At 39.3% G+C, this 13,955-nt stretch overlaps 1 protein-coding gene across 1 annotated transcript in view; it reads left to right on the top strand.

Moving 5' to 3' along the window:
• The window catches only part of DYTN (dystrotelin), a 50,548-nt gene that overhangs the window by 20,434 nt on the left and 16,159 nt on the right, over window positions 1-13,955 (top strand). Inside the window, exons 8-9 of the mRNA XM_059927369.1 lie at window positions 3,963-4,074; window positions 5,509-5,657. Coding sequence (XP_059783352.1) covers window positions 3,963-4,074; window positions 5,509-5,657 — 261 coding nt within the window. The remainder of the gene's footprint in view (window positions 1-3,962; window positions 4,075-5,508; window positions 5,658-13,955) is intronic.

The following is a 13,955-nucleotide window of genomic DNA, read 5'->3' as shown; positions in this document are numbered from 1 at the left end:
CCTAATTTGCAGAGACACTAAATAACTTAACCTTAAGCTCACATGGTTAGCAAGTGGCAGAGGCTACCGACCGAATCCAGAGTGCCTGCTTTGCAACCGTGATGCACTGCTGCCGCCTTGTGCAGACAACTGAGAACGTTACTTGAACCCAAAGGAATGATGAGGCTTTGTGGGAGCAGCTCACGCCAGAGCTTCTCTGGCCTCGAGGAAAAGGCAGATTTGAAAGCTAGGTTTGGACATTGGAGATTCAGACCTTTCCACAGCTTTGAGGATGACAGTCAAAATCCCATATTAGGGAAAGGGTGTTGTAGTTCTCTTGTCAATAAAACAATAAAGAAGTGAAATCCGAGTTATTATTAAAGATGAGGAGAAGAGAAGGAAGCGTGCAGGTGTAGGCCAGGCAGGGGGACCACCGTGGTGGACGAACATGTGTGTAACAGGGGCTGGAGATGTGGTAGGATTGAAGAGCTGGGGCAATTTGGGAGCTCAAAACAGGTAAAAAAAGGGGGTGCCCAGGAGGGGCAGGAGGAGTGATATAAAATAGGTCTGATATAAAATAGGTCTGTTGGGTCCACTAAGAAACTGGAAATCAGGTTTTAATTTTGCTGAGAAAATGAATTGGATTTGCCGAGAATTCTGAGGACACAGTGAAACGTCACTCATGGCAAACTCTTCACAAGTAACTCAAGTTGAAACAATAAAACATACAAATGGCCCCAACTGTTGGAAGCCAAGTAAGCCAAACCAAAGAAATCTGCGTGCTACAATGAAAACTAAACCTTTTTTTATTGGACAGTGGACAAACATGAATATGATTTTCCATGTTATATGTATATCATACTGACTTACTCAATAAACAAGTATTATTTAAGCAGTAACTTTGCATCCTGCACTGGGTTAGGTACAGAATTCACTTTGCAGTTATATAAGATACAACTTTTACGTTGAAATATTTTTTCAAAAGCATTATGTATAACATAAAGCATGTATTATTTTTATTTTATAAAGGAGTCTCACAGAATTTGAATGACTTGCTCAGGTCACTCAAAAAAAAAAAACCAAAAAAACAAAAACAAAGGCAGAGGGCTAGAAGTGCCATACTTTAAGTTTTAGATTACGTCCCTATCTATTGAGAGTGAGATTAAACTTCCGCTTAGAAATGCCGCTGTGTGACCCATCCTTCCTCCTAGAAATCTAAGGCAATGTACAGTTCTCATATATGCAGACAGCTGTGTGACCTGGGCGTGGCCTTTAACCTTTCCAGACCTCGGTTTCTTTGTAAGCAAGAGAAGGAGAGGTGGGTCAAATGATGACAGGCTTCTTTTAGCTGTAACCTTCTGAGTCTATTAGAAATTGCTTGAATGTATTACAGTTCTAACCTTAAACCTGTGTTTTTGGCTCTCAGAAAACTCCAGCAATAGCCTCAAGGTTTTTAGTTTCAGTGAGATTCATAAAGACATTTTAGAGCAGAAGTGTTTGCAGATCTGGAGGTATAGCAGGAAAGAGGGCAAAGACTTGACCTCCTAAAGTAAGAGAAGCTACAAAGACCAGAGCTTGTTCCTAAGCCAAGTGTTCAATTTTAGCAGAATGTGTCACATTTATGCTCTGTAATAGCCATGTAAGTTTGAAATGAAATTAGGGGAAAAAAGTTGGTTCTCTATGAGTAAAGGCATCAACAACAGACCAATCTCATTATCCACACTGCACCCTTTCTCACACACCTGTCGGTAGTTTCAGAGCATGGAGGAACTAAGCCAAGATTAGGGTCAGTGTATTGTCCTAACGAGTCAACTGTAACCATACAGTAATGCTAAATAAAGCAGCCAGTACAGGTGGCTCATCAAATCATCTTTATAAAAAATACTTTATGTTATAGACTTCATGTCTCCCCAGTTACGCATGCTGAATAATTTTCAAAGCTTTGTAAAACCTTTGCAAGGCCGAGAGGACAGGGTTTACTAGCCCCATTTTCTTCATTGAAGAAACTGTCATTCATTTAATTTCATTCAACTGATGTTCTTTGAAAACCTGCGCTGTTCCAGGTATCTTCAAAACAATGAGCTTAAGTTTCCATTTCAAGGTCACCTGGTAACAGTGGCATGTGACTCAAACGCAAGTCTCCTGACATGGTGGTCTATTAACAGGGGTTAAAATAGCTGGCTCTCCATTTAGATGGTATCCCTGGGCTCAAAGCCTAATGCTACCACTTACGACGTAGTTGTGTAACTTTGTGCAATTGCTTAAACTCTCTTTGAATCAGTTTCTTCAAATGAGGATAATAATAAGAATGCCTTGCCTTAAAGAACTTTCATGGGGATTAACTATGTCAATGCATGTCCACTGCCTGCTACATAGTAAGGGCTCAAAACTGTTTGCTACTGTGATAGCCCTTCAACACTCTGTATTAATATCCTACCCTGGGACGAGGTGTCGGGGACGGCAGTGAACAAGGACCGTGAGAGCTGGTCTCATGGCATTTCCATCCTCCTGCTCTGCCTTCCAATGACTTTGGTCACAAGCCCTTCTGCCATCTGGCCTCAGGAACGTTGCAAGTTTTTATTCCTCCATTCTCCACAGTTACCTGTAGGTCTGATAGGTCTGAAAAGCTCTAAACCCTTCTTCTTCACCCCAGTCTGCATTACCTTACTCCTCCTCTTCTTTCTACCTGGGATTTCCTCTACTTTAATCTCCCACCCAGCATTCTTTGCCTAGCATGAGTCTCAGCTCTTCCAGAAACATTTATCAGACCATACCAGCTCCCAGGGATCTCCCCCATCTCTCCTACAGCATGTATTTTCCATGCCTCTTACTCGGCACTTCATCACACAGTACCTAATTTTGCTAGTTAGTACCTCAAGCTTCCATATCATGTCTTTGCAGCCAGATATGAAATCTGAAGAGCATAGGAATCTTGTCATAGTTTAAGTTTTATAACTTTGAAGACCGGGGTTGAAAACTCAAATGCTATTGGGGGCAAGGCAAGTAGTATAAATGAGGGCGGTAGTCCGGGGAGAGACTGTCTTAAAGGTGTAGCTACCCCCTTGCCCTCGCCCATTGCTGCCATTGATGGGGAAGACCCGACTTTATGCTGCATCCTCTGTAGTTGAAGAAGGGAGTTAAAATAGCAGGAAAAAAAGTATAGATCCCTGATATTTTGCAGACAAACAATATGATCCCACTCATCCTTAAAAGTTACTAATTCATGACTGAGGTCTCACCAGCCCTCCCCAATATCACAACATGTTCCCTGAGTGTCCAGAGACACCCTTCCCTACCAGAGTGTCTCAAGATTTCCGCCTGCCCTTCTGATCACAGGAGATTTAAGATTGTAACTGTCCATAACAGAAAGTCTGCAACACTGATGTGTTAAGAAACTTGGGTGTGGTGGTCACTCAGTCTTGGCTGGTGAGGAACTCCCTCTTTTCCACAATATCCTTTCCTACATACAGATTTCTGATAAATGACACATTTATTTTAGATTCTTCATCTATGGTTTTATTTTCCCCAACACCACACAAGAATGCAGGTCCAATATCATCATATCTCACACATTTTCCAGAGAAGCTAGAATTCAAACTTTTTGGAAATCTCCCAGTTTTCTTTAAGTTGGCAATTAAATTCAAATTACCTGAATGAACTATGCAGCTACACAAATGTGGCTGCAGACTTAAGGGTCTATCCTAAAGGTTGTAGCACATAATACCCTGCATATAAAAGACACTTGGTATTTGGGGGGCAGGGTAGAGAGGATGAATCAGGCTTCTATATGATAGTTTGTTGACAAAACTATATTAATTTAATGTCATGTTATAAAAATGCCAACAAAAGAAGACAACTTTATACTCACTCGATAGCTCAGACACCTCCTGTATATTTCAGGATGCTCATTCTCCACCTGAATAGTACTTTCTTTGCTCACCTACTAGTAGTGATGTAAGTCACACTTCCATTTTAATTGGCAGATACCGCTGTCTGAAGTGTCTCAACTTTGACATCTGTCAGGTGTGTTTCTTATCTGGTCTTCAGAGCAAGTCCCACCAGAAGTCTCATCCTGTGATTGAGAACTGCATCCAGGTAACATCTAATGCCATGTACCAAACTATTCATGAATCTTATCAGTGAAAGCTACAGCAATTAAAAAACTTTTCCTCCTGGAAAACCACAGGTTCTGCTCCTTTCACACATATAATATTTAAGACTAAGGAAGTGGCAAACTCAACCTTAAATATCTCTCAATATACATGTACTTTCTTTACACTGTAGATTTTAGTAAACCTTTTGGGGATAAGAAAAGGCCAGAGTCTAATCTGAAGCCATTGACTCCTACTGTGTACTAGAAAATATCTGCGCAGTAAGAGGGGAGAGGCATTGGAAATGGATACAGATTAAAAAGAAAAAGCCCTGGTTTGGTAAAATGCTGCATCAAGGCCTCTAGTTGCTAGTACATTTCGGGAATTTTCTTTTTTAACATGTCTTTTCCTGAGCACTAAAATTCAAGTAATTTTTTCCTTAGGAAAAACAAAAGAGAAAGATTTCTATCTCAGTTTTGACTGGAAAAGTGTAAAACTAAGACTTCATAGCTGACTTTCAAAATTTTTTTAAAGAAAATTATAATACTCAGCAAGAGAATTCAGCTCTTGCTAAGAAGAAAGAGAAATAGGATAATTTTAAAGCAGAGAGCATTTCATTTTTTCCAGAAAGAACACTCTCTTTTCATCACTGAGTATGAATCAGTTTCTCCATGCAGATGGCCTCATCCTCAAATTTCACAATAGTGAAAAATATTGATTAATTACCTTTACTGAGGACAGTTTTCCCCTCATTCTCTCTTTACCATGAATGGTCCACAAAAGTCAAGTGCCTCAATCTTGCCAACTAATTTTCAGTGGATATTGCTTTACTAAATTTTATTAACCCAGATCCTCAGATTATTGGCCTATGATCCTCTTGTTTCTAAAAGTCTGGGGAGAAATAGGGCTTATCGATATTAGACTGACACCATGTGGTCATTTTGTTATTACACTTTAGATTTCAAGGGTTGAATACTTTTAATTAAAGGTCTCGTTGTTTTGTTTCCTTTCGCCTTACATGTGGGGTGGACTTCAGGTGGTCTGAGAATCCACTGATATTTTATACAAGATTAAATGTATGAGGATTTTTCTGGAAATAAATTCTCAGAGGAATCCTCCAAATTAGTAACCACAGGCTTAGTCCTCTTTCGTACCTTCTTCTAGCTTTAAAATTCCCCATTCCTGGGTTGCTCTAAGGAAGAGGAGTGTTTGCAGAAGTTGGGGGGTATTTAATTTGGAAACATATACTATATGTATGTGTATAGAGAGAGGATGTGAAGAAATTCAGGTAGTAAGGAAGTAAGATGATTTTTCTGTGGACATAACGGTAAGTGAAATAATTTCAGAAACTTCCAGGGTGGCCAATCCACCCAAGTAAGGAAAGAAGACCACTTTAAGACTGATCTGACGCCCTTTGTTCTGTTGGCTATTCCAGCAGATGTCAGCAAAAGAAAATACAAAACTCTTCCTCAGGACCCTCAGAAACAACCTGCTCCAAGGGCGCTGTAGGAGGAAAGAAGCTGCGAGAAGGCAGTGGCTGCTGGACCAGGTGAATCCAAGAGGTGTGGCTAACCATGCAGAGGCCAGGTGAGTGTCTCCGAGTGACAGTCGCGCAGGTTGGCAGCCCAGAGCCTGGGTACTGGGTTATGCAGCCAGCAAGCAAGGGAGGGGTAGAGATGCTGTTCCCCTCTAGAAACGACCTCTAATTTTAAAGTAGAACGCGAGACAAAAATACCTTTAAGTGGCCCATCCGATCATTTAGAGTTATCCCAACTAAAGACCTCAGACAGACACAGAAGATTTTTAATATTAGAGTATTTGAATAACTTTCTCCAACATCTTTTTTTGTTGTTGTGTTACTTTTGAAAGCCTAATTCAGAATTAATACTTATTTTTTAAAAAAGGAAAAGAAAGGCACAGTCCATCACTCACAGGTGAGTGTTATTCACATTTCAGTATTACCAGATCAGGAATTATGCTATAGATACAACTTGTCATCCTTTTCTCCATTTACATTAAATGGAGAGCATTTTCCCTGTCATTAGCTTCCAAAATATCATTTCAATGACCTCACTCTTATCCTTATAAGGAAGTGCCATAATTCACAAGCAATCCCTTAACATTTTGGTTATTTTCAAATTTTGCCCCCCACCAAAATTCTGTAGTCAACATCCCTACACACGCATTTTCTTATATTTTATTAAGATGAATTCTCTCAAGTAAAACCATTGCATCAAAAGTTGTGAATTTTGTTAATCCTCAAAATTCAGAATGCCAAACTACGCTCCAGAGGGTTATCTCAAAGGATATCCCAGCACCACTGGTATCTGACATCACCCATCACATACCTGAGCACCAGCCTAAAGATGACTTTTTAAAAGTCTTCATGACCTTAACTGCTGAAGTAACTACTTCTTTTTTTTTTTTTTTTAAGATCAAATTTAGAGAGAGAGTGTTTTGCTTATTTCTTTTAAATTTTATTTATTTATTTATTTATGTCTGTGTTGGGTCTTCGTTTCTGTGCGAGGGCTTTCTCTAGTTGTGGCAAGTGGGGGCCACTCTTCATCGCAGTGCGCCGGCCTCTCGCTATCGCGGCCTCTCTTGTTGCGGAGCACAGGCTCCAGACGCGCAGGCTCAGTAATCGTGGCTCACGGGCCTAGTTGCTCCGCGGCATGTGGGATCTTCCTGGAGCAGGGCTCGAACCCGTGTCCCCTGCATTGGCAGGCGGATTCTTAACCACTGCGCCACCAGGGAAGCCCCACTACTTCTTTATAATTTAAAATTTCAGAAGATAAAGGAAAGAGGTACTGTTTCCATGGGCTTATTATCATCAGACTTTTGGGAGAAAAAAAACCCGGAATAATTTATTCACTCTTATTTTATCTACCAGAAGTATAAGAATAGATCACTTTAATCAAATTGGTATTTATTTATTAATTTCTTTTGTAATTCCCTAAACTTTTCTCAGACATCTACCAGCATATTTCTATCTCGATCCCAGACCCTATTTCTGTGGTCATTTTGTCACTTTTTACAGTTTGGTATAATTTAATGTATTTGTACAGCTCTTTAAAGGGAAAAAATACATGTTGACTTCGCATTAGATGCCATGCCTTATACCTGTACCACATTTTCCTAGCAGGTGGTTATCAATGTATTTTTTTTTTTAATTTTTGACTGCATTGGGTCTTCGTTGCTGCGCGTGGGCTTTTCTCTAGTTGCGGCGAGCGGGGGCTACTCTTCGGTGCACGGGCTTCTCATCGCGGTGGCTTCTCTTGCTGCAGAGCACGGGCTCTAGGCGCGCTGGCTTCAGTAGTTGTAGCACATGGGCTCAGTAGTTGTGGCTCGCGGGCTCTAGAGCACAGGCTCAGTAGTTGTGGCGCACGGGCTTAGTTGCTCCGCGGCATGTGGAATCTTCCCGGACCAGGGCTCGAACCCGTGTCCCCTGCATTGTCAGGCGGATTCTTAACCACTGTGCCACCAGGGAAACCCCAATGTATTCTTTTTTTTTTTTTTTAATTTATTTATTTTTTTAATTTATTTATGGCTGTGTTGGGTCTTCGTTTCTGTGGGAGGGCTTTCTCTAGTTGTGGCAAGCGGGGGCCACTCTTCATCGCGGTGCGCGGGCCTCTCACTATCACGGCCTCTCTTGTTGCGGAGTACAGGCTCCAGACGCGCAGGCTCAGTAGTTGTGGCTCACGGGCCCAGTCGCTCCGCGGCACGTGGGATCCTCCCAGACCAGGGCTCGAACCCGTGTCCCCTGCATTGGCAGGCAGATTCTCAACCACTGCGCCACCAGGGAAGCCCCCAATGTATTCTTAAAGTTAGAGAATTTGGATATCATCTTGATGTATAGCTTTAATAGAGTACAAATAATTTAAATTTAAAAATAGAAACAAAGATATCAGATGCCAATTCATCTGTCTTCTTCAAGCCATTTATTTCACCTTTCCCTGACAGAGTGACAGTAAACTAGGACAATTAATCAGCGGAATTTATTGAATACTTGAGATCTTGTCTAAATTCCTCCATTCTCATAGTTAGAACACAAAGATCCATGCTCTTATGTGCATTTCTTTTGGCCACAGAAGCCTGACTGATCTTTTACAAATTCAAAATATGATGGCATTCCTCACGCACTCATTTTTCCCAAAATTCTGTGCCTTAAACCCCTCCATTAGCTTCCCATTGTTTTTAAGCTAAAAACTAAAAGTTGTAAGGTGACTTAGAAAACTCCTGCATGTTTGAGCTACCCTGGGAACCTCTCCAGCGTCATCTCTCCACCAACCTCTGTGCTCCAGCCCTGATTCCTCCCTCCTCCCCATAAGACTAAGCCAGATCCCCCAACTCTTAAGACGTAAACCTTTACTTTAAAGAATTCATATTCCTAGACCACTTCTCTGTAATGACTTGACGCCTACCTCCTAAATACTTGCAAAAGTTCTGCTCAAATGTCATCTCATCCTTAAGGCCTTTCCTGACCACCCATTTATCATTTTAGCCCCTGTTCCCACTCTGGCACTCCCAATCCTCCTCCCTTGCTTTATTTTTCTTCAAAGCACTTCATCAGCATCTGACGTTACACAAATTTCACTTTTATTTAAAAATTTTTTTTCGATAATGTAAGCTCCATCAGGGGAGGAAACTTTTATTGTTTCCAGTTGTATTTCCAGAATCTGTAAAAATGTCTGAATATGATAAATGCTCAATAAGTGTTTGTTGAATGACTGACGGACCGAGTAATAAAATGGATGGATGCATGATGGAGCGATTAATGGATTGATAGATAAAGTGGGTCTTTTAGAATGGGGTATGAAAGTGACTCGAGTAATTACCCAGTGTTGGAAGACATTAGTGAAGTTTGAACCTGGGACAGAGAGACACAGAAGTCTTGTTCTCAGCCAACTCTGTGTGTGGCCTCGGGGACTGTTTTTAAGACTTGGTTTCTTCATCTGATAATAGGGATAACCTGTCCTTCTTATTCCCAGAGTAATATTTGTGGAGACAAGATGAGGAAAGGGAATTGCAAGTCCTACGCAAAACTAAACGTTCTTTAAATGTTGGTGTGTTATATTCTGTTCATCAGAGTACAATTGAGTTGTTCACCAAAGTATAATTCTAATGTAATAATTTCCACTTTAGCCTAGATACTGATGAATTAAAAAGTTCTGATTAGTGATTGGTCAAGGAGAAATTAATGTGGAACATTACTATTTTACATTGTGATAATAGGCAAAATCATATCCTTGCTATCTATTAAGTTGGCACATTGGTACTGACCATCTTCTAAGAGATTCATGGTTATTGCCAAATGGTAATATTGAATTCATTCATTGATTCAGCAAACATTCTTCATCCTAATAAGCCTCCTTCCTTTTAATGTGGATTCCATGCAATAGTTTACACTGATAATATTTTCACTTACAAAAACATAACTGAAATCCAGGTACCAAATATCACCACTATTATGATATATTTTGGGACATTCTTACAAATATACTAAAAAAGAATATAAAAACTGTGAAAAAGATCACAGAAAATTACTTCCATTTGCAGCTAATATGATTGTGAATCCCCAAGAAACCACAAGTAGCTCTAGCAAAAACTAGTAGAATTAATTGGTTTTGAGTGGTGGAAAATAAAATATGTATGCACAAATAGCTCTTCACTATATCAGCAATAGCTAGATAGAAATTTTATAAAAATCCCATTTACAATACCTGTAAAATTATTTTTAAAAGAAACTAGAAAAAACTTAACAAAAAAGATACAAAACCCATGTAAGGAAAGCTGTAATATTTGATTGAATATACAGAAAATAAGACCTGAGCAAAAGGGAGAAACATACCAAATTCCTAAAAGAGAAGACACTAACATAACAATGTACGCGATTCAAAAATTAACCTTAAAATCAGTACTCGCGATGCTTCTTTGGTCACTTGCAGAAATGCACAGAGTGGCAAAAAAATGTGAGTTGCCTGATGCACAGCTGAGGTAGAACTGAGTGACACCCTGCCTTCTGGTTTCTGCCCTTATAGTATAAACACATGTCCTTTACACAGTCTATCTTGTGCCATGTTTTTCCCATTTTTGTGCTTTTTGTTGGTGATTTCACTGTTGCAAATAACCTCCAAACATGGTGCTGCAGTGCTGGCTAGCATTCCTAGGTGTGAGAAGGCTATGATATGTCTTAACAAAAAATACGTGTATGAAATAAGCTTCGTTCAGACATGAGTTACATGGGTTCAATGTTAATGAATCAACAGTAAACATTCAACAGTATACATATATCTTTAAATAGAAACACACGGGGGTGGGTGGTGGGATGAATTGGGAGATTGGAATTGACATATATATATACACAAATATGTATAAAATAGATAACTAATAAAAAGAAAAGAAAAGAAACACATGAAAAACAAGGTTATATATTGATAGGTTGATGAAAATGTTCTGACCAGAGACTTCCAAGATCCTAACCCTGTGTTTCCCCCAGGAGCCATCGTTCAGTTTCCACTAATTCATTGTTCACGTGACTTCAAAGAGCATAACTACCATGGATAATAAGAATGAACTGCATTTAAATTAAATGCATTTCCAAATAGAATCATGATTTTTTAAATAAGATAAAATAATTTTGAAGACATGTTGAAAGAATAAAGGTACAAGAATATTTAAAATTGTGGAAATAAAAAATAGTGAGAGGGGCAGGACAGGAGTAAAGACACAGACATAGAGAATGGACTTGAGAACACGGGGAGGGGAAAGGGTAAGCTGGGACGAAGTGAGAGTGGCATGGACATATACACACTACCAAATGTAAAATAGATAGCTAGTGGGAAGCAGCTGCATAGCACAGGGAGATCAGCTTGGTGCTTTGTGACCACCTAGAGGGGTGGGATAGGGAGGGTGGGAGGGAGACGCAAGAGGGAGGGGATATGGGGATATATGTATACATATAGCTGATTCACTTTGTTATACAGCAGAAACTAACACAACACTGTAAAGCAATTATACTCCAATAAAGATGTTAAAAAAAAAATAGTGGGAAGGGTTGTTCCTCAACAGACGTTAAAACTTACTCTAGAGCCGCCATGACCAAATAATATAGTATAAATCAGAAATGGGCATATTGATTTGAGGACAAGAATACAAAATTTGATTAATGATCCAAGTATAAATGGGAGCCTAACATATGAGAAAGGTGGTATTTCAGTTCAGTGGAAAAAGATGCATAACTGGCCATCCATCAGGTATCCATTGTTTTGCCCCATAAACGAAAATAAATTCCAAATTGATTGAAGTTTAAATGTAAAAATAGTTTAAAATAAAAATATTAGAAACATTTAGGAAACCTGGTGTTGGAGGAGACCTTTCTAAGCAAGACAACAAAATAAGGAATCATGAAGTAATAGATAACACATATATATATGACGACATGCGAATGTAGACATTTTCTCACGGTAAATGATATTATAAACAAAATCAAAAATAAGTCTCAGACTTGGAAAAATATTTTCACTAAGAGGATAAACTATGCTATGGAAAGGTCCCTACAAATTGATAGGAAAAACTGAAAAAGAAGAAGAAGGAGAAAGAGAAGACGAAGAAGAGGAAGAGGAAAAGAAGGAAGAAGAGGGGGAAGGGGGAAGAGGAGAGGGAAACGGAAATAAGGAAGAAGAAAATGAGGAAGAGGAGAGCGAGGGCGAAGAGGAAAATACTCCAAATATATAAATAGGTAATCACAGAAGAGGAATTCCAAATGGCCATTAAACACACAAAAATATGCTCATCTTAACTAGCAGTTAGAAAAATGCCAGTTAAAGGAACAATGATATATTATCACTTTCTTTATCAGAATGGCAAAGAGTAAATGAATAACGTCCAGTGCTGGTGAACATGGAAGAAATTAGGTGCTCTTGACATTTGGTTGAAGTACAAATGGCTATAGACTTTTCAGAAAATAATCTGAAAAATAATTCATTCAATAAATCTTTAGTGAACACTCTTCTAGGCCCTTGGGATATATCAGGGAACAAAAGAGATGAAGATCTCATGGAGCTTTCATTCTACTGGGGAAACTAGACAATTAACAATAGGCATATACATGAATTATAATAATATATTAGAAGTTAAAAGTACTAAAGTAAAAGAAAAGCCAGGTAAGAGAGAGCCAGACTTAGAGGGAGTGTTGGTAGCAAATTTAAATTGAGTGGTCTTAGTGGTCCTCAGTGAGAGGTGACATTTGAACAAAGCCTTGAAGGAGGTGAGGGAGTGAATCCTACAGGTACCTGCGAAAGCATACTGCTAACTGAGACAGCCAGCTCAAAGTGGCAGTGTGCCTGGCAGCTCCAAGGAACAGCAAGGAGGCTAGTGTGGCTGAATGGAACGAAGGAGGAAATATTGACAATAGCCTAAAGGGGGCAGTGTAGAAGCAAGGCTATATAAATATTTTCCTAAATTTTTCCTAATGTTTCTATTTTGAATTTTAATTTAAATGTTCAACCGATTTGAAATTTATTTTAGCAAAGGTTTAGCTTGCTTTCTTTCAGATGGATAGCCAATCTATCTTTTTCCACTTAAATGAGTTACCAACTTTGTCACATATTAGGTTTCCTTATATACTTGAATCAATTAATAAAATTTATATTCTCTTCCTCAGATCTAGAGGTCAATTCTTGTGCATATACTAGATGTATGGTCATGGTGGTGCTACATTAAGTAGAAGGATAAAGTTGCTATCATCTGAAATGGGGGAGGCTTTCAGTGGAGCAGGATCATAGGGGAAGATCAGGAGTTCTGTTTGGAACATGTTAAGATTGAGATGTCTCTTAGACATCCACATGGAGATGTTGAGTAGGCAGTTTTCTATTCGTGTCTGGAATGTGGGAGAAAGTCTATTGGAGCTCAGATTTGTGAATTTTTGACATACATGGTTTTTAAAGCCATGGGATTGTATGAGATCACCAAATAGACAGTGTAGATGGAGAAGAGAGGAAAACCGAGAACTGAACCATGGGACACTCCACATGACACAGTTGGAGAGAAGGTGAAAAACCAGCAAGGGAGGCTGAGAAAGAGTGATGGATGAGGTAAGAGGAAAACCAAGAATGAGGAATCCTGGAAGACGGGTAAAGAGAGTGTTTCAGGGAGGAGGGCATGATCTACACTGTCAAATGCTGCTGCTGGGTGAAGTAAGAATTGACCTTTGGATTTAGCACTGAGGAACTCATTGATGACATCAAAAAGAGTATTGTAGGACAGTGGTTGTAGAAAAAAATCAGACCAGAGGCAGTTTAAGAGAGAATGGGAGTTGAGGAATTCAAGATACCAAACAAGAAAATTCTTTCCAGGATTTTTTTTTTATTACTATAGAGGGAACAAAGAGATAGTGTAGGTAGTAGAGTATCTGAAGTTAAGAGAATGTTTGGTTATGATGGGGAAAATAACAGCATGTTAGTATACTGAAGGGGATGAGTTTGTAACGGGAAAACTTGATGATCTGGTGCAAGAGAGGGGAATTGTTGGAGCAATGTCATTCGGCAGCCAAGGGGGGATGGAATCTATGCACATGTGGAGAGATTGGCTTTAGAAGAATGGTACCTACTAAACATAAAAATGTACACAAGATTTGGCCCTTGATCCATTTTTGGAACTCTGTCCTATAGGAATAAGAGCACTACTACATAGAAAATAAGATAAACATTGTAGCATTGGAGGGTGGGGCACCAAACAAACAAACTGAAGATCCACTGGTAGAAAAATGGTCGATTATATACGATACAACATACAAGAGAACATAGTGAATCTACTTAAGGACAAATTTTAGCACCTATCTACTACACTAGAGGGCATTCATCATCATACATTAAGAGAAAAAGGCAA

The sequence above is a fragment of the Balaenoptera ricei genome, chromosome 7, assembly GCF_028023285.1.
Source record: "Balaenoptera ricei isolate mBalRic1 chromosome 7, mBalRic1.hap2, whole genome shotgun sequence".
NCBI lineage: Eukaryota > Metazoa > Chordata > Mammalia > Artiodactyla > Balaenopteridae > Balaenoptera > Balaenoptera ricei.
Note: the sequence above shows the minus strand (reverse complement) of the source record. Positions and strands in the feature narration are given on the sequence as shown.